General features: G+C 39.6%; 1 protein-coding gene across 1 annotated transcript in view; it reads right to left on the bottom strand.

Annotated features, from left to right (window-relative positions):
- KIF25 (kinesin family member 25) overlaps positions 1-25,545 on the bottom strand; it is a 38,870-nt gene extending 13,325 nt beyond the window's left edge. Inside the window, exons 1-11 of the mRNA XM_070951253.1 lie at positions 25,453-25,545; positions 24,448-24,513; positions 21,524-21,640; positions 20,259-20,397; positions 18,918-19,021; positions 16,926-17,014; positions 13,733-13,775; positions 7,631-7,698; positions 4,913-4,987; positions 3,050-3,199; positions 396-572 (exon numbers count right to left, since the gene is read on the bottom strand). Coding sequence (XP_070807354.1) covers positions 396-572; positions 3,050-3,199; positions 4,913-4,987; positions 7,631-7,698; positions 13,733-13,775; positions 16,926-17,014; positions 18,918-19,021; positions 20,259-20,397; positions 21,524-21,640; positions 24,448-24,513; positions 25,453-25,545 — 1,121 coding nt within the window. The remainder of the gene's footprint in view (positions 1-395; positions 573-3,049; positions 3,200-4,912; positions 4,988-7,630; positions 7,699-13,732; positions 13,776-16,925; positions 17,015-18,917; positions 19,022-20,258; positions 20,398-21,523; positions 21,641-24,447; positions 24,514-25,452) is intronic.

Raw genomic sequence — 25,545 nt, forward strand, 5'->3', positions numbered from 1 at the left:
TCTTGCAAGAGCCCTAAGGTTGGAAAACTGGCTCTTGAATGCTATAAAGATTTCGAAACACATGGGTCATATTTATTTATTACTCCTTTTTGTATCTTTGTGCTAAATGTAGGAGGATCTGTACACATAGAAATATTGGAGCAGGATTTGCATGTGCCCCTATAATCCTTCCCCATTTGGATATTCTTAAATTACATAACTTTCAGAGAGGAAATAGAATAAATGTTTCCATGCAATCAAGAGGTTAAAAAAATAACACACTGTTACAATGCTAGTAAGCTACAACAGATATGGAAGACACTATGATAGATGTTAAGCTCACATTTTTTGACAATGCCCAATGACACATGTTGCACAACAAGTTGTTACTCAAAGACACTCCCTGAAGTACTCACTCATTGGTAAGAAGTGGAATATCATTCTTTCCTTCTTTATTTGTCATTATACCCCTTTTGATACCATTCAGCCTTCCAGAGTTGTCTTTGGCCAGAAGATCAAAAATTTCATTATTATACACTTCTACAACAGAAACCTCAACCCAATGGCTTCCTGCTGACTTTTCTGAAAGAAGCCTGAAAGAAGAAAAAGGACTTAAAAGAATGAAATTAAAAAAACAAAAACCTAAATAAGATATGTTACTGATCCAGCAGATTATTTCGGCTTGAATGGATATTAAAAGTCCATAATCTTTTATATTTGTTGCTTTTCTGAGATACCTGAGCTTTTATAAAATGTGATTCAAACTATTTATTCACTGCTTATTCTGTAATATGCTGTAGCGCTCCGTGGTTTTAATGGAATGTGTGTGGATGATCTTGGGGAAGGAGGGGAAGAGATGCTACCTAAGGAAACATTCAGATAAGATAGATAGGAGACCCCAGTGGCTTAGCAGTCAGAGATAGAAATTTAAGAAAGACCCTAATGGATCAAGCACTTAAAAGTGGGAGTGGGAGGTCTGTCCTTCAGATCTCCAATATTGATATTATTGCACTATTATTATTGCATATATTAGCCCTCCCAGGTAGACTGGAGATATGACTAGATAAACGAATTTTATTTTATTGTAAGGTTACATTAACGAAATATTGCAAAAATAACTTGCAATAATAATTATTAATGTATTTATTAACAAATACATTACCAATCTTCTATATTAAGTTGTTGGAAGGTCGCAGGGTACTATAGATAGAGGCATTTTATAGGTATTTTACATAGATATTCTATTTTTGACCCAAGAAGATTAAGTGATAACATATTTTTTTATGGTATCTATAAAGATGCACCGGATTATAAGATGCACCTAGATTTAAAGGAGGAAAACAAGGGGAAAAAAATAGTTTTTGGCCTCCATGCGTCCTGTTTTCACTTTCCCTGGCCCCCAGAAGCACTTTACTGGCTAAAAAGAGGCCCATTTTTGGCCTCCAGAACCTTCAGTGTGTCCCGTTTTCGCCAAAAACACGCCGCAGTTTTTGGCCTGCAGAGTGCTTCTGGGGGTCAGGGAGGGCAAAAATGGGATGCATGGAGGGTTTGGGAGGCCAAAAACAGGCCCATATTCGGTCTATAAGATGCACAGACATTTCCACCGACTTTTTTTTGGGGGGGGGAAGTGTGTCTTATAGTCCAAAAAATACTGTAATTCAAAGTCTAGTGTACAAGTATCATTTCATGTACAGTATATATCAGGCTGAATCAAAACAAGCTCTTCCTTGACTAGAAGGCTGCCTGATCAAGTCAATTTTTTTTCCCAGGAGTAGTAGAAGATCTCTTTGTATGAAAATAGAATTGAAATGTAACAGCATATATCTAGCAATTCAAGGCCAGTGGTGGGATTCAGCCAGTCCGCACCACTTCGGGAGAACCGGTTGTTAACTTTCTGAGCAGTTTGGTGAACTAGTTTTTGGAAGAAATTATTAGGGCAGAGAACCAGTTGTTAAATTACTTGAATCCCACCACTGTTCAAGGCATTATATTCAACCTCTGGCATATAAGATCTCAGAGTTTATGTACAAACTCTCAAATCATATGCTGCAACAGCTTTGCATAAAGAACTGCACTGTTTCAAGACTGATATTTAAATTATTGATTGCTCTGTCTTCAATAGGACAACTTGCAGTAAACATAGCCAGCAAAGTTTCTTCCACTGACATATTTCTACATCCAATTCTTCATATTTTCAGCCTATATGTATACAAGTTCACTAGTTTCCTTGACAGATAGCAGTTTTCATTTGATCTCTCAATAATTCAAATGCTCAAGGGTATTTTGTAGAACATACAGTGCCTGATTCAGAAGTGGAAGGGGCACCCAGCTGCTTGTGCACATCTGCCATTATCCTTTATTAAAAGACTACCCTCAAATTTCAAAGAACAATCTGATAATTGTAAAAAGAGGAAGCCTATTTGTACAGTAAATTTACAAAGCCCTGATTGAAAATCACAAAGAATAATGAAGAAAAGGCATCAATCATTGCAACAGAGACAGACTTGTACAGAAACACTATGAATGAAAAGTGTAAATAATTCTGTACTGAAACTGCAACCATTTGCTGTCAGCTGATTCATTTTAACTAAGTGTACTGATAAGTGTTAAATGCCTACTTTCGTATTTTCTGAATGGGGGTTCACAATTATTGAAATTATATGCCACAGGAACTATTCAAGTTCCACTCAGATGATTTGCTCTTTTCACGATTGATTGAGGAAAAAATAAGGTCCAGTACAGTAAATGTATTAATCGGGCTGATGATTACATCACAGCAACTTCCTCATAAAGGCCTTTATGTTCTGTAACAATCCGCCAAACAACTCTGGAAAATTTCCACTCTTAGACCGATTGTAAAAAAATCTATTACAGTACCCTTTTGAGACATGGATTTTATTAAGCTTTTTAAAGAATGCATTGTTGGGGGTCGTCCCCCTCCCTGCGCTTCTTGTCTCCCTGATTGGAACTGCAATTTTGAGACTCTTATGGTAATAAGCAGATAATTTTTTCTGAAAGAAAAACTGAAATACATACATGCCTAGCCACAAACGTTCAATATAGTCAATACCTGAACACTTCTTTGCTGGCTCTAGGAATGATTCCTAATTCTGTCTCATCTTCCACTGAGAAACGGAAACTGTTTTCAACCTGTGGGCCCAACATTGTGTATGTTTTCCCACTGCCAGTCTGGCCATAAGCCATAATACACACATTGAACCTGAAAAGTAGAGAGAGAAGTGATTCTTAAAGACAAACTTTAAGTGGTCAAAACTAAACCTTGGAAGGAAGCTTACTATTTTGCTCAGAATAGGACCCTTATTCTACCGTGTTTCCCTGAAAATAAGAAATGCCCACCCCTAAAATTAACCCTCCTCTGAAAATAAGCCCTCTCCGAAAATATTTAACCCCATGCACAGCCGGTCCCTGCCATTTCCTCTGGTTAGGGTTAGGGAGACAGAGCTGGAAATCAGGTAAGACAGCAAGAGGAGCCCCGTCTTGCTCCACGCACCCCAAAATAATAAGACCTCCCTGAAAATAAGGCCAAGCACTTATTTTGGGGTTCAAAAAAGTATAAGACAGGGTCTTATTTTCGGGGAAACACGGTAGTACTGGAATTATCAATTGAAAAACACCCCACCTGCCTGTCTCTTTTACCAATCCCCAGTTGAAAATTTCTATGAATGAGGAAAGAAGTTTCTTCCTTCCTAGCAGGACACAAGGAATGCTATAGAGTAGAAAAGATAGAAGGGCAGAATCAAAAACAGATCACTGTTTTTAGGATATAATGTTTTCCCATTTCTTCCTTGGAGCTTATGTCCTGGATCCAACAGCTGGAACAGAGGCAAGAGACTGAGTGGGTTCCATTGGCAAGCTGACCGCAAATACTTACAATTGTCAACAAACGATTTTGGGTGTGTACACTAAAATAAGGAGCACAATGAACACATTCTTTCCATCCATTAATTTCTTCCTCCAAAGCCTAAAAGTCTAAGCCCTGTTCACTTTGGTGACAATGGTCACATCATTTATGTCTTACAGTGGACAGTTTTGATAAAATGGAATTGAGGCTCCATAACCCCCCCTCCCTCTCCTAAAAAAAGGCTCCAGTCGCTGCTTTAGAGTATCACTGAGAACAGTATTTTACTGACTTAATAAGAAAGAACCATACTAATGCCAGCATGATGATTCATTCACAAGGATCCTGTTTCCTGCTACACTGTGTAGCACAGAGCATGCACTTAAATCTGACTATGATGCCTGGCTTAGCAATTTGTTTTTAAACTCAAATCTGAAGGTACATTCTTGCTTTAATACCATGGAGTTGCCCTGCAAGTTCAGGCAGCACAGAGGCAGTATTTTCAGGAACCCAACATTCCCCAAATAGTATCCCAGATGGATAGGCTTTATAATGAAGTCAGATACCTACCGGTAAGGGTTTCATAGTTATAAAGCACATTAATTCATGCTCTAGTGGAGCAGTAAATTCTCTAACATGTTACTCTGGCTTTCCAACCAGATTTACCCTTAGAGTAATATAACTCTCAAGAATGTTATGATGAATCAATAAGTAAAACAGGATGTAGTGCAGAGAAAAAGGAAAATGAAAAATATGGCTATTTATATAAAAAGGCATCAGAATTAGAAAAAGGGGCAGGTTATAGCATAGGAGCTTCTGTGATCTCAGGGCAGTACTTGTGAGATGTAAGAAAAGTCCTTACATATTCAATTAGCATATGTCTAGTTGTTCTATTTGGACCAGTAATTTTTTTCTGTACTTATTTACGAGGTACTCGGAGTAGAATACAACCTTTAATCAAAAATATGGGTTAGGGTTGTTAGGGTTAGGGTACTTCTGTGGCAGACATATTATCATGTCTTTCTTTCCTTGAAATAGTTCTGAACTGTTTTTTTTGCTTTCAGTTTTACTTACCCATCCAGCAAAGAGGTTAGCAAAGGAGAAATATCTGCAAATACTGTCACTTGTGAATCAGATGTGCTATACACCCTGAGAAAAATAAAACAAGGTTCGTTCAACCAATGATCACAGTGAGTAAGGAATAAGAACAAGAATAAAATTACTCAATGCAATCTTTATGTTAGTTTAACAATGCCAATTTTCCTCAGAAGCCCCTGAGTAAGGAAGAATCACGCCCATGTTAGACATCAGGAAATTAAAATAGAAGAACAGTAGAGCCACAATTATATTCCAAAAATCAGATGGTAGTCATTTAAAATGTTCTGAGGAGAGCCAAGGCCGTAGGCCCTTGACAACTACAGCCTATTTCTAGAGACACAGTCTATGTTTTATGTTCATAGAAATGCCAAAAGAAAAGGAAGAAACTGGAGCCTTTGAGTTCCATGCAGATTTCCTTCAAGACTAAAAAGGATCAAAGCATAAAAATGAAAAATTAATAATGAATACAAAATGTCAAGTTAGCTCTAATTGTAAAAATAGAGAGAGAGGGAAGAAAAAGAGAATATTAACAGTATGTAGATATGTAACTGAAGAGATAAGTATGGCCTTAGGTGGGAACACTGTGATCATGCCCATAAAGAGGTTAAAAATAGATACAGAGATGGTCTGTTGAGTAACTTGGCACTGAGCACCATAGAGAATCACGAATTAAAACAAGTATTTTTGACAGGGCCCAAGGACACATATAAGAAGCCAATGCGATGGACAGTGGGGATAATATAATCAAAGCCCCCAGTCCAATAATTAGAACTATTGGCATGATTTTATGGCAATTCTAGCATCACATACATTGTAAGGATAGTTACCAGAGCTAGATAAGTCTAACCAAGCTTTCTCCATCAAATAAGCCTAAAGGTGGTATATCAGCTGAAGCTGCTAAAATGTTTTGAGCAAGAAGGTCATTTTAACCTCTATAGAAATTATTGGATCAATGAGCTTTACTCAGATTGCAAACCTGTTCTTTTAGGACAAGGAAAACAATTTCTATTACTCCAAGGTTTGCATAGTATATTGACAGTCACACACACACCGAATAAGAGTTAAGTCCTTTTTAATTTTTTTCTCAATTACTTTTTTTTTCAAATGTAATACAGATACTCCTCAACTTACAACCCTAATTGAGTCCAAAATTACTGTTGTTAAATGAGACATCTGTTAGGTGAGTTTTACCCCATTTAATGACCTTTCTTGCCACAGTTGTTAAGTGAATCACTGCAGTTGATAAGGTAGTAATTAGATTGTTAAGTGAATCTGGCTTCCCCACTGACTTTGCTTGTCAGAAGGTTGCAAACGGTGATCGCATGACCCCAGGATACTGCAACTGTCATAAATATGAGTTAGTTGCCAAGTATCTGAATTTTGATCATGTAACCGTAGGATGCTACTGCAGTGGTCATAAGTGTGAAAAATGGATGCAAGTCAATATTTTCAGTGCCATTATAACTTGAACGGTCACTAAATGAACTGTTGTAAGTAGAAGACTAACTGTATCTTTTTGCTTTCTGTGTGGCTCTAGGAATCTGTTCATGTGAATACTATTCTCTATATAATTGTATTTGTTGTAACATTTATCATGCGGACTTATCACTGTACTGTGTAGAGCAGGGTTGTCAAACTCACGGCCCACGGGCTGGATGCGTCACATGCTGGCTCTGCCCCTGCCCGGTTTAGCGAAGGGGGAAAAAAAGTCCTGATGTTGTGGTCCGCCAGCAGCCTGCAGAGCTGGCAGCGGAGTCAGACAGTGAGGAGGCTGGGGAGGAACATGGGCCAGTCCTGGAGTCTGGGGAAGGCCTGGACGAGGGCTCTGCATCGGAGGCAGAGATGGGGCCAGGGCCATCTGGGAATGATGCACGGACACTGGAGCCTCCAGAGTCAGATAGCAGAGAGGCAGATGAACAGGAGGAGCCTGTTCCTAGTGCATGCATGCGCTAAACTGCCAGAAGGCACAAACAGTTAAAACCAAAGGGACGACTCGGGAGTAAGGCCTGGAGATGATTGGTCTCTCCAATAAGGCTTAAAAGAGGAGCAAAGGCACGTGGGCACTTTGCAGGAAAGCAATGTTGTTAATTCTGTTCCCAGTCGGCATCTCTGATTCTGGAATCCATGTGGCTTTGCCAAGAAGGTCTTTGGCAGCATGTCAAGGGAGATAAAGGTTGGTGATTATCCCGAAGGACTTCTCCCAAAGGACTTTTTGCAACTAATTGGGACTCAACTGTGAATGTTGCAATAAAAGAGGTTTTTGGGACTACTTGTGTGTTTTAATGACTCAGGAAGCCTAGGTCACAACACCTGATACGTCACATGACACTGCCATGACGCCGTGGATTTGACACCCCGGTGTAGAGGAGCAGTTCACCTGCTGCAGATTGTTTGTGAAGGGGGATGTCACTTGATCAGAGGCTTAATTTAGAGGTAACACAATTATGTATTTTAAAAAAAAACCTAATCTGATATTCTATAGATATTCAAAGAAATGGGAATAAAGCCATCTGCTTTTTCCCTTTAGAGGGAGCTTGGAATTCTTATTTGTTCCAAATTATAAGCCTGGATGATTAAAGGGAAAGTCTCCAAAGGAATCTTGGGATACTAACAAACTATTATCAGTTCTCACTGCAAATCCTATTTTCTTTAAAAGAAACAGTACACACCAAAATTGCTCTTGAGACCACCCACCTTTCAAACTGGTATGTCTTGTTTATCAAAGCATGACCAGGACGGCTGCACTTCACTAAGATGGTTTCCTAGCCAAAAAGAAAGGAAGGGTGGAAACAATTAGAATGTGTATCATTAAGATCTAAATGGGAGGTGGGGGGGAGTATGTTTAAAGATTTGCCACAAAGTCAGAATTTTAAGAACTTCCAAATGGTGGAAGCCACATTGCCATTTCCTGTCTCTGAAATGGTAGGGATTGGTAGGGGTCGCAGCAGGGGGAGATGAGGAAGTGGGTACTGGTTGCGGCAGATTGAACTGCCACACACAGTTGTGTGAGGTTGACCTTCATCCTTCTTTGTATTTCTACCACAATTACACATTTAAGTTAGAGGGAAGACCATATGGTGTATCTATACTCCATGGAAGGCTATGACTCAGGCCTGGGAAGATAAACTTCATGCTACCTCCTCCAGCCTGCCTCTTTATTCTGCTTTCAGCTCTTGGAGACCAGGGAAGTCTCTCATTTTTGAGGGAGACCACAGCAGAGAAGTGCATTTGGTTAGGTCTCCAAAACTATCATGTTGAAGGCTTTTTCAACATTAAATATATATATAGATAGATCGATAGATAGATAGATAGATAGATAGATAGATAGATAGATCGATCGATCGATAGATAGATAGATAGATAGATAGATAGATAGATATTAATAAACAGGAAACAACCTGAAAAAACATTGCCAGATTTGTGAATGAACCAAACCAGAGGATGGAAAAGATTTGGGTTTTGAAGGGCAAGGCATAAATAATGAAAATATTACTGTATTATTAATACAACTCATATGACCACCTATCTCAATTTCATGACTCTGGGCAGAGTATACAAGTATACTTTACAAGTATAATGTATGCAAAAACAAGAAAACAATATTTTAAAAAATCATACTGATTCTAGAATCAGCAGCTGAGGTTACAAAATCCATCAACAGCAATTAACAGAGCCACTGTATGGGCTCTACCACCCATATGAATCCCAAACCCAGTGACAGAACTACATCTTTTAAGACCTTGCAAAAAGACAGGAGGGTTGTGTGATATATATATATATATATATATATATATATATATATATATATATATATATATATATCTGCTTCAAAACATTTTTCTCAAACTCTGTAGAAGACATTTAGAAAATATTTGATGTGGGTCATGAAGTGGATAGAAGCTCTACTGTATAGAAAAAAAAAATACTTGGATTCCATCCATCTAATTTTCTTAAAATTTTTTTCCTCCAAGGACCCCTTGTTCTTTTCTCTCAGGACCCCTTCTCATTTTTTGAGGACCCCCGAACAGCTTTTATTGCATTGTATGGGTTGCATTAGGGACGCGGTGGCTCAGTGCCTAAGACACTGAGCTTGTTGATTGAAAGGTCGCCAGTTCAGCGGTTCAAATCCCTAGTGCTGCGTACGGGGTCAGCTCCCGTTACTTGTCCCAGCTTCTGCCAACCTAGCAGTTCGAAAGCATGTAAAAATGCAAGTAGAAAAAATAGGGATGACCTTTGGTGGGAAGGTAACAGCGTTCCGTGCGCCTTTGGCGTTTAGTCATGCCGGCCACATGACCATGGAGACGTCTTCGGACAGCACTGGCTCTTCAGCTTTGAAATGGAGATGAGCACTACCCCCTAGAGTCAGGAACGACTAGCACATATGTGCAAGGGGAACCTTTACCTTTACCCTATGGGTTGCATTGATTGATATTTACTGTATTAAAAATTAAAATTGACACATTTCCTACTGTTTGCTAACAATTGTTTGACGGGATTTTAACATTGTATTATTTTTCAATACAGGCTGGCAAATAATTTTGATTTTAGGGATTCCTGAGATGGTCTTGGGGAAGCCCTGGGGGTTTCAGGATTATCCTTTAAGAAACACTGATCCAAAGAGCAGGCATCAATTTCTTTGCTGCAAGGTTTCAATAGTAAACATACTTACCGTGAACTAAACCTCACTGCACACAGAGGGATTTACAGAGTCAATTTATACAGCCACATTGAAAAATGACTCAAAGTGGTACACAATGGATGAAAAACTTCATCAAAACAAAAACTAAAGAACCAAATACAGCAACAGCAGAAAATTAAAATGTCAGCCACCAAATTGTCTTGCTACAGGGGCTGCTCAAAAAGTCATTTTTTAACACTTTCCTGAATGTACAGCAAGATCAGGACCAAAGAGACCTGGGAGTGAGGACAAAATGATATTCCAGAGGAAGGAGCATGATAAAGGTAGTCCTTGGCTTACCATCATTCATTTAGTGCCTATTCAACTTACGGGACTATAAAATAAAGTGACTTATGACCGTTTTTCACACTTATGAGCATTGAAGCCTCCCCATGGCCACATTATCAAAATTTGAATGCCTGGCAACTGGTATATATTTATAACAATAGCACTAGCACTTAGACTTATATACTGCTTCACACTGCTTTACAGCGCTCTCTAAGTGGTTTACAGCACGGGTGTCAAACTCGATCGCATCACGTATTGTGTTGAATTGTGACTTTTTTGCCTTTGTGGAGCAGGGGTGGACGTGGCCTGCGCATGACGCATCCGGCCTGCAGCCCACCAGATTGATAGGTCTGGTTTACAGAGTCAGCATATTGCTGCCAACAATCTGGGCCCTCATTTTACCAACCTGAGAAGGATGGAAGGCTGAGTTAACCTTGAGCTAGTGAGGATTGAACTGCTGACAGTTGGCAGAATTAGCCTGCAATACTGCACTCTAACCACCGTGCCACCACAGCTCTTTGTAACAGTTGCACTGTCCTAGGGTCATGTGATCACCATTTGTAAACATCCCAGCTGGCTCCGTTGACAAAAAAAGTCAACGGAGGAAGTCAGATTCACTTAATAACTGCAATATTCGTCTTCTGGAAAGTTTTTAATCCCAGAGCTATAATTGCACTGAACAATGAACTAAAGGGCCACGATCAGTGAGCTGTTGGACAGCATTACTTGATCTGTTGTGTGGATATTTGGGTGGTTTAGGGGTGGGGAATTTTGGTGGGTGGGGGGGTGTCTGGGGATTGTCATGTGTGTTGGGCTTGGTCTCTGGGTGTTATGTGAATTTTGTTGTATGGGTATACTGTGTATATACGTACAATAACAATAAACTTTATATATTATTTGCTTAACAACTGTGGCAAAAAGTTGTGAAATTGATCATATCTCACTTAACTGTCTTGCTTAGCAACAGAACCTTTGGGCTCAGTTGTGGTCATAAACTGAGGACTGCCTGTACTCTATCATCAGAAAGCACACCCATTATAGTTCCATATTCTGGTCAAGCAGGTATATTGCCAACAGTGCCTCTTTGAACTGGGCTCAAGTTCTGTTACAGTGAATTAGACGGTAACACTACATGCTTTCAAACCTGGACAAGACTGTTGATTAAATTACTTATTTTAGCTCTTGCTAACAAAGCAGGAAGCCGCATTGCAAAGCAAACGAAAACAAGAGAAAGGAATTGAAAGCCAAGCCAAGCCAAGCCTCTGCTCTTTTAAATTGATTAAATCAATATTTCATTTTGAATTAGTAAGGTAAGACATTGTCACAGCAATAGCACTCTCTCATTCCTTTTGAGCGCAGTAGCCAAAAATCATCCATAGGAAAATAAGATTTCTAAGGCTTTACAAGGATGAATGAGCTCCAGTGAAGCCCTGTGCTTTACTTTTCAATAAAAACCTAAACCATATTTTAAACCTCTGGAACCGAAGTCTTGGTTATCAAGCCAAAATACACAAGACCCTAGAAGAGAGGAAATCACTTGGTCTTCTAGCAAATAAACAAAGTGGAAATGACTTTTAATTTCATTTACCACAGACTTTCAAAAATCTTTGGGCCTCCCCAGATTCAAAGTAATTTTGGCCAACTGTATTCTTTCAAATCAGTCTCTGCTTGCAATTTTGGAGCGACTGAAGCAGAAGAGCTGGCCAATTTACTGTTGAGATAAACCCTGCCTGTTTTCAACAACAAATTAATCCCCATTGAAACTGTATAGTTTTGTGATATTTGAGCAGAGGCAATATCAGTTGGCAGAAGGAGAGTTTTGTGGAAGCACTTGGGGTTTTTTTGAAGATGAAACCCCCCCAATGCTTTTTGGGATTAGTGCTTTTTTTCCCCCACCCCAATCAAGAGTCAAATGATTTATACTCTGCTAATTCAGACATAAAACAATATCAAAATACCAGATTTGGTTTGGCATTGCTAATAGTTTCTGACCCTTCTTGGAGAAACTCACGATTTTAAAGAAAAGTTGGCCAGACCACATTGATCTAAATGCATTTAGGAGCTGAGTTCTATGAGCGACCAAGACCAAATCACAAAATTTTCTATTCATGCAGAATGTCAAAATAGAGAGAAAGGCCCACAGACAATTTTTGTCTAATCTTGGGCCAAATCAGGTAGCAGATGAGAATAAGCTTAGAGCCACATTTGGGTAACCAATAATAAAATAATATTCCATTAAAGGAACCTCAAGGGTGCAGAATTGTTAAAAAAAAAAAATCTTATTAACAGTAACAAACTTGAGTTAGCAACTGATCTTCTGAGCCTATGGAGGGCAGAGCATGCTCTGAATTCTGAATGGAATTCAATTAGAAATAGAGAAGAGAGAAACAACTGGGGGGGGGAGGAGAAGAAGGAGAAGGAAAAGGAGGAGGAGGAGAAAAAGAAGAAGGAGGAGGAGGAGGAGAAGGAGAAATAATAATGCACATGCTAATGGTCTTGACTGGACAGTACAAGGAAAGAATACAGGACAAAATGTTGTTGCAAGTCTTATTAACCAACATGAGAACTTGATATTTGCATGCTACTGGGGAAATCCGTAGTTCACTATAGGACCTAAAATTGTCCATATATCCACATAATGTGGATAGATGGATTATGTACCATCTTCCAAAAACACTCTGACCATTTCTAAGAAACGGTAAGTGGAACAAATCACTTTAAAGGCTGCAATAGAATAACTGGCTTGTGTTTCTGAATCGTATTTCTGTACTTTGGGTTATTTCAAAGGATGCATGTTTTTAGAGACTTTTTTTAAAAATGAAAGGTAGTGTTATCATATTCTAAACATTTAAAATAAATATGTCAAGGGATTTGAGGGAAAGCATCAGCGAGTTGTACCTTTTCCCCCCTTCCGACAACATGTACAGACTGTTTCTGAATGTACCTGTATCACATCTTTTGAGGGAAAGATGTGCAAATTCCTCTTTTGTAGAATTAGACAGAGAGGTGAACACGAGCCAGTTATTCTTCCCTTTTAGTTTTTTGGTCTAGTAAGCCAAAACAAATAGGGCCAAACACATCCCAAGATGGTTCCACTGGATATGTTTGAGAATACACATGGGAGAAGTTAATGACTATCAGACTGCATGCTTTGTTTACAGAAGGTTCCTGGTTCAGTCCCCAGAATGTCCTCTTAAAAAGAAGAAGAAGAAGAATCAATTTACGAGGCTAAAGTAATTCCATGAGAATTGCAATCACTGCACTAATGGCCAGTCTCAATAGATGTGCATAAATCTTCTATTTATAAAGGGCATCTTCCTGCATCCTTTTCAATACTCTCAGACAAAGGAAAAGCTGGCTATGCTCTACATGAAACAGGTAAACTAGAGCATCTGCCTGAAAGCTCCCAAACAGTAAAACCAAAATTAAAATTGCCCTCTTAGCATACCACATCGAGCCTTTCAAATGTTATTTCTTGGTAACAGGATTAATTAACATTGGAATACCATATGGATTTGCAGTTCAGCTCCCATCTGGGATTTCATGCCTCTGGGATTTAAACCAGGTTGCTTTGATGCTCTTGAAAGCAAGGCTTGGTAAGCAGCCATGTTTCATTTTTGTGATAATACATTTGCCATGGCACAGCATCAGAGAAGCAAAGGGGAATTATTTCATGGGAAGGCTAAAGAGATGTCTTGATCATGAGATTATCTGTTAGTGATAGGATTCAGAGAAGTTATCTAGTGGCCCAAGTATGACATCTGAGCTTTAAGCATTTTTTTTTTTTTTTGCTTAGCTATGGAGGATTGAGAATGTAAGAAAATACTCACATCATCTGTTGCACAGATCACATTTTCTGAAACGCTTCTCTGCCTTTTAAAAGAAAATGTATTCATTTTTAAATTAGAAAACTAACATTGAAAATAGTGAAGATGAAGACCAAATTACAGGAGTGCCACAAGGAAGTCATGTTTCACAACATCTATGCTGGTGTTTCCAGCTTTGCGGACCGGTGGGGCGGGGGAAGAGGGGATGGTTCAATGCGAACGGCTGGCAAGCATGCGTGCATGCACACAGCTCTATTTGCACAAGCAATATGCCGCTCACTTAAGTGAAACATGCGCATGCACTTGCTCACTGCTTGTACAAGTGAGGATGAGCTTGCACACTCACTGACCATTTCTGCAGCCCAGTTTCAAATTCCTTATGGCCCACTAATGGGCTGTGGCCCACAGATTGGGGACCCCTGATCTATACTACAGGACATATCCATCCTTTGCTTCTCCTTGCCACTCCTACATTGACCTAGCTTGAATGAATTACCTTTTTTTGTCAAATATTCTAAGCCGCTATTTCTTCTGCTTGACAATAAAAGGTATGTGAAGAATTGGAAGGAAGGATGGAAGCAGGGTTGGGTCAATCACTAGGCTAAGCAAATTCCAAAAATGAATTTGAGCTCTAACAGAGCATACTTCTCAGATGTAGAAATTCTCAGATTGCTCCATGCCCATCTTCCTTCTTACACAAGAGCTTCTTTAACACCCCCTGCAATTTCGAACATTGTGCCTCACTGATTGGCCATACTCCTATCAGAGAAAAATAAGGTGGTATTTAAATTCTTCCTGTAGATAAAGACACACATCTTTTAAAATGAAATCAAAATAACAAATGAAATTATCCTAATTTAACAGGCAGCTTGTTAGAAGAATTTAATAGCTACTTCAGAAGAGTTGTGAATTAGATTTGGGGCAGGGAGAAAAAAGGTTTTTTAAAAAAAATTCTCTCCCCATGATCATGATCAACAGCCATTTTCTTCCTACTATTTAAAACTTAAAAATGGGGAGGTCCAACCTATGTACAGGTAGTCTTTGATTTACAGCCGGTCATTTAATGATAGTTCTAAGTTACGGCAGATCTCCTCAGATCTTCTTATGAGGATTTTTTGAAGTTATGACAGCTGCACACCTACCCACAGTTACATTATTGCATTTTAGGCACTTTGGCAACTGGCTCATCTTTACACCATTTGCAACATGCCATGGTCACATCACCATGAAAGCTTCCCAGGGAGTTCTCTATAAGCAAATCGATGGGGGGATACTGGATTTGCTTAACAAATACATGACTTGCTTAACAATTTGTTGAGTCACTTAATGATTGCAGCAAAAAGGGAAGTAAAATTGGGCACAATTCACTTAATGACTGCATTACTTGGCAATGTAAGTTCTGGTCCCAGTTGTGGTTGAAAATCAAGGACTACCTATACTCTCAATCAGGGGTGTCAAACTCAAGGCCCAGGGGCTGGATCTGGCTGTGGGGTGCTTAGATCTGGCCTGCAGGGCCACCCTGGAAACAGTGAAGGACCTGCCTGCGGTGCCTCTGCCAGCAAAAATGGAGCTCGAGAGGGCCGCTGTGACCCATTTTTGCTGGCAGAGGGTTGCAAGAGGCCGTCGCAGATGAAAATGGAGCTTGGGAGCCCGTTTTTTCTGGCAGAACGCTTGGGCCACCACTGGCGCTCCCAACATGAGTGACATTGAGCTGGCCATGCCCACCCTGGCCATGCCTAGCCAAGGCCCCCAAGGTCAAACACAACTCGAATGAAATCAAGTTTGACACCCCTGCTCTAAATCTAATAAGCATAATGTCAAAGCCAAGGATCAGCTAATTCTCCAGCAATAGCACTTAGACTTATATACCGCTTTACAGTGCTTTACAGCCCTCTCTAAGCGGTTTACAGAGTCAGCTTATTGCCCCCAACAATCTGGGTCCTCATTTTACTCACCTCGGAAGGATGGAAGGCTGAGTCAACTTTGAGCCTGGGGAGATTAGATCTGCCAAATTGCAGGCAGCCGGCAGGCAGCAGAAGTGTCCTGCAGTACTGCATTCTAACCCCTGCACCACCATGGCTCTTAATGAGAATGAGTGGGAGAATGAGTGGGAGGCAGTAACCACTTTTGTCAGGCCCACTACTTCCACCTTCAGCTGTTGAATGCGGACAGAATTAAAACCAAAACAGGACAACTGAGTAAAAACAGAGGAAATAAGAGAAGATACATGTGATGAACAAAAGAAAGAAAGAAAGAAAGAAAGAAAGAAAGAAAGAAAGAAAGAAAGAAAGAAAGAAAGAAAGAAAGAAAGAAAGAAAGAAAATGCAGCAGCTAGGAGAAGCTAGACATCCCTGGCTCACCCCAAAAAAGTAAGTCGATCAGCCCTGGGAAATACTTGGAAGGGAAATTCCCAGGAAATCTCAGGGCTATAGGCTAGACTGGGAAGTTGACAAGCATCCTGGGGAAAGGCAGAGGCAAAGTATTTCAGGGTTGTTGCCAAGAAAACTTCACAGCGATAGATATTCATATAGAAATGAATGAATTCTTTATTATGGCCAAAATCCGGGAACATAAAGTAGCCTGCAACATCCAGACTATTATGCAATATAAAATAAAACAGAGGAATATCAAAATGATAGAGGATCATATATTTCTACTGGAGAGGCAGACAGATCACGAGTTTGGCTGATCTCCCCTCCTTCTCTGTTTGCACTCAACTTACTGCCTATCTGTGTATTTGCAGGTAAACAGGCAAGAAAGAATTCATGAAGGGAACCCTGAAAAGCTTATTAAAAGGACACAAGAAATTTATGGCTAGCCCTCTGTAAAACTAGATGTCCAAAGGCAGGTATGCTCCACCTTGAAAGGTGACATGTTCATACAATCATCAAGAATTCATTTTAGCTGAAAAGAGACTTGATCCTTAACTGTAGATTAAAAAATCTTCCACAGGATGCAAAACCTTGGAAACGAAATAATATTTTCATGCTTGTGTACTGTATCTGCTTTGGTTGCTTAGATTCATAGTCTACCTGGTTTATTGTGGAAGATTTTAAATGCTTGAAGGTAAATCTCAAATTGTAGCTTTATAGTATTAGTGTCTATCTGAATAAAAGTTTCAATGAAGGATAAAGACCTTTAAATTTCCTTGCCAGGAAAGCTATCTTTTTCACACTGACTAATTTATTTTAATTACCTGTCTTCCATGGCTGATTCTTCAGGAGCTGCATCAAATGATAAGAATGGACGGATTCTGCAATGCACTCTGATGTTGCCTCTTAACTCCTAAGGTTACAACACAGAAACCTGATTATTACTATTATTATTGATTGATTGATAGCATGCAAATCCCACATATCTTCCAGAAACACATTGCTGCATAGATGATGTCTAAAATGACAGAATATATAAGATCATCTCGTGATCTGACACTAATCACATTTATTTTGGCAGTAAACCCCAGGAATGTGAGTAGAAGAGCAGGCTGCTTATTGTTAAGGATCCTCAATCCAGTCTGTTACTACAAACAGATAAGAAGAGAACTGCAATTCTGGAGCAGAAGAAACTATTTTCCAGTTAAATTATGTCATTATAAAGTTAGCAGCTTTTACAGATTATGGTTTGCAGAGAGCAAAATATGCCTCCAATTCAAACACAACTGTACGAGGTTCACAAGTGCTTTTATACAAGTGGAGAAATGTGTACATACCACAAAATGTACTATCTTGGGAATATCAATTTTGTTTTTTGTTTTAATCAAATCCTAGCCTTGGATTTACTCCTGGGGAGGAAAGCTATGGAAAATCTAGACAGCATACTAAAAAGCAGAGACATCACCCTGCCAATAAAAGTGCGTATAGTCAGGGCTATGATTTTCCCATTTGCAATGTATGGCTGTGAAAGTTGGACCATAAGGAAGGCTGAGCACCAAAGAATTGAGGCCTTTGAACTATGGTGCTGGAGAAGACTCCTGCGAGTCCCTTGGCTGCAAGGCAAATAAACAAGTCAGTCCTAGAGGAGATCAACCCTGACTGCTCTTTAGAAGGCCAGATCCTGAAGATGAAACTCAAATACTTTGGCCACTTAATGAGAAGGAAGGATTCACTGGGGAAGAGCCTAATCCTGGGAAAGATTGAGGGCAAAAGAAGAAGGGGACGACAGAGAACAAGGTGGCTGGATGGAGTCACTGAAGCAGTCGGCGTGAGCTTAAATGGATTCCAGAGGATGGTAGAGGACAGGAAGGCCTGGAGAAACCTTGTCCATGGGGTCGCGATGGGTCAGACACGACTTCTCAACTAACAACGACAACGACAACGACAACGACAACAACAACAACAACAACAACAAGCCTTTTGATTATTTAAATAAACAAATATATTGTGAAAGCCAACCCTGGATGGCACCAACTCATTTATAGGCTGTCCTAAGATGCAGAGTTAGTTAGTTTGCAGATTGTATAGATAATACAGGTAGCCAGTCCTCAATTTACGACCACAACTGAGCCCAAAATTTCTGTTGCTAAGTGAAATATTTGTTAAGTGAGTTTTGCCCCACTTTACGACTTTTCTTGCCAGAGTTGTTAAGTGAATCACTGCAGTTGTTAAGTTAGTAATACGGTTGTTAAATGAATCTGGCTTCCCCATTGACTTTGCTTGTCAGGAGGTCACAAAAGGGGAACACGTGACTCCAGGACACCGCAACCATCATAAACACGAGTCATTTGACAAGTGTCTGAATTTTCATCACGTGACCATGGGGATGCTGCAACGGTCGCAAGTGTGAAAAACTGTTATAAGTCTTTCTTTTTTTCCAGTGCTGTGGTAACTTCGAACAGTCAATAAATGAACGAGGACTCCCTGTAGTTTGCTTCACTGTAATTTGTTGGGGGAAAAAATGACAATGATTGCTTTCTAAGATTCAAGCCAGGAGTTCACAACAATGGCAAAACGTTCATTGTGATGTCACAGTGCAAACTCGGTCCTTTTACACCCTTGCGTGCAATGTCACAACACAAGTACAAAAGAGGGAAAATCTGCCTTGGAAGGTAGATAATTTGCTTCCTTCTGCTCCAGATGCTTATGAAGATTAATGGGCAATGGGAAGTAATTTTTAATAAAGTAAAAGCGAATTCCAATATAATTATGCAGGTCTGTTCAGACATTGTTAACTTAATTACCAAGATACTTACAAGTAGGCTGTTATGCAATACTTTTCTTCTTCGTTTTTCTTTCATATATCTCTCATTAATCTCATGCAAGGATTGTTCAAGTGCCAGTGTTTTAATCTGAAATGCTGGAAAGAAGTTTTCACAAATGTTCAATCAACTATTACATGCCTTCCTTGGTGAAATAGAGAAGTGGGGCTTAAATGATTACGTGCAAAGTTCTACAAGCAATAAACAAAGACAAACAATACATATTTCATAAAGCATGTAAAAGACTTGGTTGCACACCTCTGGCTGAGTTTATACACAACACTAAATTACAATTTTTAATGAGGATTTCTTGAGCAAGCCCTAGTGATTTGGGGAGGACTATAATGCTAAGCTCTAATGGGGATTCATAACAGAGTACGTTTAAATGGAACAACCACATCACATCCAGTGGGGAAATGTAAAATTTGTTACTACCAATTCTGTGGGCGTGGCTTTGTGGGGGGTAATGTGACTGGGTGGGTGCGGCCAACTTTTTTTTTTTTTTTAACTTTTAACAGCATTTTTTCTACAACCTTTTCGGCCAAAGAGGTTGCAGAAAAAAAATGCTTTTAAAAGCCTCTGACGATCCCAGCTAAGTTGCCTGATCGTCAGAGGCTTTTGTTTTCTTTTAAAAGCTTTTTTTTTGTTTTTTGCATTTGTAGAAAAAATGCTTTTAAAAGTAAAAAAAAAAAAGCTTCTGATGATCGCGCGGCTCAGCTGAGCATGGGGGAGGCAGGGATTTCTGCTACCGGTTCTCTGAACCACACACCACCATCGCTACCGGATCGGGTGATCCGGTCCCAACCGGGAGTATTTCACCCCAATCACATCTATTACCATGTATGTTGGACTTTGTTCATGAACTCCCAGAACCACTAGTTCCTATTGATGGGAATAGAATGGTAGGTAAAATGGATCCTTATCTGAGGTCGCAACATTAATGTTCTTGCAAGGCAGGTCAAATTGTAGAATCTTCCACTGCCATCCTTGTGCTCTGTGGAACTTCTTTCCCCCATCATTTATTTTTGCACTAGCCCTACAGATTTATCATTGATAAAGCACCCCAGGAGAAACCCCAAATAAAAGGGAAACTATCTGCTACTCATTTTTCTTTGCTATTCTGACGAGAACTGAGTATCTGCTCTACAAATTCTGCATTAGATAAGGTCCTAGCATCAATAGAGCTTCTATGGTACCACCCTCCCAAACCAAATGCCTTCCACATTGGTTGAAACAACAGCTTCCATAATTCCCAGCCAACAGTTTACAAAGCTTGTTGTAACCGGTCAGTGGCTGAGCCCTTTAAATGTCTGCTTGATCAACTTTGTCTCTTACTTTCCATAGTCTCCTTCTGTAATTGTAGCTTTTGGGCAGTGAGCAGAACCTGATGGAGAAAGCTCTCACCCTGATGGTGGATCTCCCTTGAAAATTGAAGGGCAGACAAACGGAGATTCTGCATGTCTTGTTTTAGTCTCTAGATCACAAACATAAAGAGCTAGTGTTATGTTAGGTCATAGAAAGGTCTATTTATGGATCTGGTTTTTTTTTTCTTTTCCCCCTTAGCAATAGCAATAACACTTAGACTTATATACTGCTTCACAGTGCTTTACAGCCCTCTCTAAGGGGTTTACAGAGTCAGTATATTGTCCCCAACAATCTGGGTCCTCATTTTTATCAACTTCAGAAGGATGGAAGGCTGAATCAATCATGAGCTGGTGAGAATCAAACTGCCAAACTGCAGGCAGCTGGCAGTCAGCAGAAGTAGCCTGCAGTACCTCATTTTAACCACTGTGCCACCATGGCTCTTACATACCATATTTTTTGGTGTACAAGACGCTCCGGACTATAAGATGCGCCTATCTTTTTGAAACAAGAAAAAAAAAATCTGCCTCTGCCTCCCAGCAATTTGCCTCCTTGCAGCAAACAGCAAACAGCCTGTTTCAGTTTCACTTTGAGCACAACCTGATTAGCACAAGAAAAAAAAATCTGCCTCTGCCTCCCAGCAATTTGCCTCCTTGCAGCAAACAGCAAACAACCCATTTCCGTTTCAGCACAGCCTGATTAGCACAAGCAGCTGATTGTCAGTTGGATCATCCTCCCGAAGATCAGCTGTTTCAGGCTGCAGGGATTGCCATAGTTTATTGCTGCCTCCACACGCCCCGTTTTCTGGGCGAGGGGGGCAGTGGAGGGCTACATTCAGTGTATAAGATGCACCCAAATTTTCACCCTCTTTTATGGGGGGAAAATGTGTTTTACACTCCAAAAAATACAGTATATGTACACAGTTTATGTAAAGGTCTGTAGGAATACCCTTGAGAGGAAGAAAAGAGGCGCAGCCAGTGCACTGGTCAGATAAGAGAGATCTCAGTCTGTAGAAGGAATGAGGACAGGGAAAGAAGGGACCTTTTTTTAGTTTGTTAGAAAGTAAAGGCAAGATGGGGAGATTCCATGCTCTCTGACATGCAAGAATCTATTATTGTAACACTACAATAAAGGTGGTAATGTTAGTAGTCATGGTTTTGAGTTCTTGTTCAGACTATCTCAAATGGCTGACAATTTGAAACATGCTGAACCTTTCTACTTGTAATAAACCTCTTTACCTGTATGGCTCTGTGAAGCTGTTTTGCAATGGATTTTGCAGTTCCATGAAATTTCTTCGTATTATTATAATAAGCAAAATTATGTTCTGCTGAGCTGTTCCCAATTATTCCTTGATTCTGCTTTCAAGAAAAATAAGCACCTGTTACTCTGAAGACAAGTAGTTTCAGAATTACAAATTTCCAAAAATCCAGCAGTATAAAAAGCAGTAATAATCATCATCACTATAAAATTAATTGTTAAGCTTTCTAACAGTGTATTTGTATCATTCTGAGCTTGATTGAAGACTTAAAGCATTTTCTCTAGAATCCACAATGTCTTCTATGCCTCTATAGCAGAGGTGTTCGATCTTGGCAATTTTAAGATTTGTGGACTTCAACTCCCAGAATTCACAACCCCCAGAGGACTAGATCTCCAAGGTCTCTTCTAACTCTGGTGATCAATAGTAAGTGGAGCAAAAGAACAGGAAACAGCCTAGGTAGAGCCAAGAAGTAACCATGAATGGAACCAATTAAATTGGAGTAACCAATGGCTTGTCATTCTTTCTTTCCAATCCAGAACATTTCATTTGCAATTCATTCGCATCCTTGTATGGGTATTTTTCGCTATAACATCATTGTCCTGGAATGTACAAACACACTCGATTGGGCCCATTAACCCATTAAGGTTTACACAGAAGACAAAAAACAATTGACTCTTAAACCTTAAGGTCATAGTTAAAAAGAAAAATGCAGGTTGGGTAAAGAATGCTATATAAACACCTCATTTCAAGCCAATTCTTTATTGATAGCAATTATGCATGAAAATTGGAGAGTCCCGCTACCCAGCCTGATCCTCTTGTCCTGTAACTGAGCCTGCATCCATTACACAAAGCTGAGTTCAGCAAACCTATGACAAAGAAAGAAGTGAAGGATTTTTAAAACAGAATCCTAAGCCTGTAGAGAAAACAGTGGAACTCACTAAGTTAGAACTCAGTAAGTGAGAAGGTGGAATCATATATTACTACTATAAACCACAGTGATTTTTTGCTGACTTTCGTGACATAATTCTTTTGATGTGATCTGTGGATGCAAACAAAGATTAAGTGTTTTCTGCCCTTTTTTGCCTAACCTATCAGCCCTGAGTAACAACCACATTCCAGAACTTCAATAGAATGAAATTGAGGGCAATTCATTGCAATAAGAGCTGGCAACGCTCTTGGAAATGAGAAGTGAGTAAGTGAGAAGACTATAGCTTAAATCTCTTTTTAAAGAAAAGGAAGAAGAAAATCCTTACTCAATGAATGGCTTTTTGCCAGAATGATAAAATAAAATCTTTTTATTCACAAGACTCTACAGCTCCAGTTACAGATGTAAGCAACCTCTCTTTCTGCTCTGCTATAATCTACAGCAGGGGTGCCAAACTGGCAGCCCGTGGGCCAGATGCCTCACAAGCAAGCCACACCCGTGCGCGCCGCAAAGGGAAAAAAACATTGCGAAGCTTCACATGAGGGCAACCTGACGCGGCTAATTTGACACCCGTGATCTACAGAATTAGCTAACCAAGGACAGCTGGAAATTGAGCCAGACAACTTCACTTTTAATCACTTTGGAGCAGATCAGCCATGAATAAGTTTGCTATATTATCAGCATTCACAAACACACTTCGTTTCTAGAGGCACTTGGCTGAGATGGACAGCTATAGAAATCAAATAAATAAAGTAATGATAAGTTATTCCAGTGATCCATTGTCCTATAACCGTGATGGTGAACCTATGGCACATGTGCCAGAGGTGGCACACAGAGCCCTCTCTGTGGACATGTGCGTCATTGTCCCAGCTCAGCCAGCTGGTTGTCGGGTTTCCAACGCGCACACACTGGCCAGCTGGTTGTCAGGTTTCCGAGGCGCGCATGCGTGCTGGCCAGCTGGTGGTCAGGTTTCTGTTGGTCTGGCGCACACAGTTTGAGCACTCTCTGCCTAAAAGGTTTGCCATCACTGTCCTATAAGATCTCTGCCAGATCATATGCACATTGCATGTATACCAGTCACAGAGGCAATAGAATTTTGAACAGGTTTTCAAACAAATAACAGAGGAGAATTAAATCCTGGTGGATTTCATTGGAAAAAGGATGATGAATCAGATGGGACCCTTGGTCTAATTCAGAATAATATCTGGCTCAACTTCAGTAGCACTGAACTAAATTTCTGTTTTCTCGTGGCCAAACTTTCCCCAATTTTATTAGATATAAATATTTAATTAATGAGAATAATGAAGTGGTTGTCTAGCATGAAAAACAACCCGAATGGTATCAATAATCTGGATTTGAGAATTTTCAAATCAGACAGTGAATATTGGGGTAAATTAACTAGTAATCATGCATGAAAAAAAAAACTTTAAATATTAGGAAGACTCTTTGGTCTTGTTTATTTACGGTAGTTTATTTTTATCCACATCCATACCTATTCTGGCTGGTTTTTTAAAACCAAGAACTGGATCAGTCATTAAATACAATTATTAGTGCTTCAGTCAGGGAGGGAAGGTTGACAAATGTTTTCCAAATCTGCTTATGCTTAACTGCATTTTCAGAGGATTACTGAAACTTGCAGTAATCACCTGCACAGATAAAGATGTATGTTCAAACTAACATTCACAAAATGGATGTTAATCTTTCTTTATTCAGTGCTTTGCTGACCAAGGTACCACCTGTTAGATCACAACACAAACCACAATCAGTTTTGATAGTTTTCAGGTAGGTCCATAACCAAAATCAGGGATTTTGTATTTTTTTTAAAAAAATCTTTTCGGTAACTATAGCCACTCTGAATGAAGAAAAGAAACTAAAAAACGGACAGGCTGTTTTGGACTTCAGCTCAGGGTTTAAATTGGAAAATCTAGGAAAAAAATATGTACAAAATAATTAGGTTGAAGGAATGAAAATGTTGTTACCTTTGCAAGCTTGAGGTGCAGAAGGGCATTTTCTGTTTCCAGCACAATTATTCTTTCTTCTTTTGTCTGACAAAACACAGTTCAGAGGGGCCTGAACTTAAACAAGTGCAATGAGTGAGGCAACAAGCCAAAGTAGTTTATTATAATCCTTCTTCAGTGATTGTATCAATCAGCCTTTCATATCTTAAATCCCACCAATCACTCCATCAAAGAACCCGGGTCCCATTATGATAGAAACCTTAAAGCCTGGGTTTTCTAGGAATAGCGATATGTTTACATGTATTCTGTTATTGTGCTCATCTCCCACTGGATCTCTGAAATACTTATTTAAAATTTCAAATGACTTGTCCCACCCACCTGCCTTTTGAGTCCCATTTGTTTTAGGCATATCAGAGTTTGTGAATCTGAAGTTCTCAAGTGGAAGTCTGGTGTTTGCCACTCCAGTAGACTGGTAACATCATCCACCATCCATTTTTGAATTCAATGCCTTTTAGATGTTTTGGATCTACAGTCCCCATTAATATTTGCACATTGTTGGCTCTGAATGATAAGGGTTTATTTATTTATCAAATTTATATAACTGCCATCTTATGATGGATGACTTTGGGCAGTGTGCAACAAAGCTAAAAACAGGTAGTTAATAAATACTAAATCATTATTTAATTAAAAAAACCTATAAAAAAATAAAAAGAAGTATTGTGTGAAGAAATGTTAATAATTCAGTGTAAAGTAATGCAACTGAAGGATACCAGTGGAGGGAATCTGGAATCTGAGATGAGATCATCAGAAGATCACAGTTTTTCTAACTTTAACTCCTGATCCCAAATATCTAAAGACACCTTACATCACACTTCCTCCTCTCAAGGTAGAGGATTCGTTTTGGTAGCTAACCATTGATGGATGGATGAATGATGTTACTATCTCGTTGGTGTAGATTGTTACCAACTACCTAGATGGGTAGATTTGCTGCATGGTGATACCCATTTACACCATCTCAACACTCACTCGCAACTTCCGTTCCAGCTGCCGAATTTGTTGCTCCGACACAAAACTGGAGCTAACGGCGCTGCCGGGCTTCCTCGTTTGGAGCCGGACCAT

Source organism: Pituophis catenifer, unplaced genomic scaffold (assembly GCF_029215685.1).
Source record: "Pituophis catenifer annectens isolate HBS135680 unplaced genomic scaffold, rPitCat1.0.hap2 SCAF_1, whole genome shotgun sequence".
Lineage (NCBI taxonomy): Eukaryota > Metazoa > Chordata > Lepidosauria > Squamata > Colubridae > Pituophis > Pituophis catenifer.